Here is a 1,351-nt window from a genome sequence, read left to right on the forward strand (position 1 = left end):
CTACAGTATTTTTACTGTCTTTATTTTACAGTTAAAACGTATGTTTATTAGATAAAGTCTAATGTTCCAACTAATCATGGATCCCTTTAAAGTCAAAACATTCTAAGATCCACTACTCGTCGTCCACAGAGGAATCCATGTCTGAATGGGGGGATTTGCTTCTCCCAATGGGACGACTTCTCGTGCACCTGCCCCGTCTACACATCAGGGCGGCGCTGCGAGGAGGTGACATGGTGCGAGCTGAGCCCCTGCCCTGCAGATGCAGAGTGCATGACGCTGCAGCACGGCTACGAATGTAGGTGACTCAGTTACACAAAGACAGGGTCATAAGGTTTTTATAAGTTTCTTCTCTTGCACAGCTTAAATGACTCAAWCTGGTTTGTTTTGACTTTATAAAAAACATGTTTTTTCCATATTTCTGACCAAGTTCTTAGTTGTGAAATATACCTTTGTAGTGTTTCCTGTAGTTACATAAAGCTGTTTGTCTGGTCAGTGCAGTAAAATAGTTGTTACCCAATCACTGACCTCGTTCTCGACAATAATTCCTGTCATTATGTGACTGGCCTCGATCTTTCCAGTTTTCTGTATCTGATTGGTAAAATAGGATTAAACTGAGGCCACTTTATCCTTTTCTGAGTGGAATTAATGATGAGTCTACTTGCTCCACTTTTCAGCAATTAAATCATTGAGGAACATCTTTCCTCCAATTTAATCCTGTTTCTCTTTCAATAAGTTTCCATCATTGTTTTGTAAAATATGATCAAATATCACAAGGTTCTGGTTGGATCGGTGCCTTTGATTTTTAAACACAGGMGCTAAAATTAGTTTGTAACTGTAAAACTTTTTTTTTCACAAAATAGTTGTGAGGAATTATATTCAGTGTGTGTCCCATTAAAATGTTGTTTTTCCTTGTAGACGTTTTATGGACTCCAGTTTTTAACAAATTTGAAACTTTTATCGAACCAATACATATTTAGTTTATTTTTTCAAACTGTTTTGTGAGCCACGAGGAACATTTTAGAAAAATATTGATGTTTTTTTTTTCTGGAATCGTCTTTCTAGTCCAGTTTTTGCTAAATGAAACAAATGGAGCTTTACAATATATTTATACACAACAAATGGTTTTAAATTAAGATAATTAATATAAACTGATAGACCTTTGTGGACTATTTGGGCATTTGGGCTTAAAGCAGTGGTTCTCAATTATTTTCTGCTCCCACCCCTAGAAAACTTATTTTTTTTCACGTCACCACTGAATTTAAATCCTTTAAAGAACCTGATAATAATTACCATAACTATTAATAGAAATTTCTGTGTAACTAATTTATAATTATACTCACCTGATAACTGT

At 35.2% G+C, this 1,351-nt stretch overlaps 1 protein-coding gene across 1 annotated transcript in view; it reads left to right on the forward strand.

Moving 5' to 3' along the window:
- Nucleotides 1-1,351, forward strand: part of crb1 (crumbs cell polarity complex component 1) — a gene marked incomplete in the record, with an annotated part of 28,936 nt that overhangs the window by 12,158 nt on the left and 15,427 nt on the right. The window contains 1 exon segment of the mRNA XM_014007309.1: nt 130-295. Coding sequence (XP_013862763.1) covers nt 130-295 — 166 coding nt within the window.

The sequence above is a fragment of the Austrofundulus limnaeus genome, unplaced genomic scaffold (assembly GCF_001266775.1).
Source record: "Austrofundulus limnaeus strain Quisiro unplaced genomic scaffold, Austrofundulus_limnaeus-1.0 Scaffold41, whole genome shotgun sequence".
Classification (NCBI taxonomy): domain Eukaryota; kingdom Metazoa; phylum Chordata; class Actinopteri; order Cyprinodontiformes; family Rivulidae; genus Austrofundulus; species Austrofundulus limnaeus.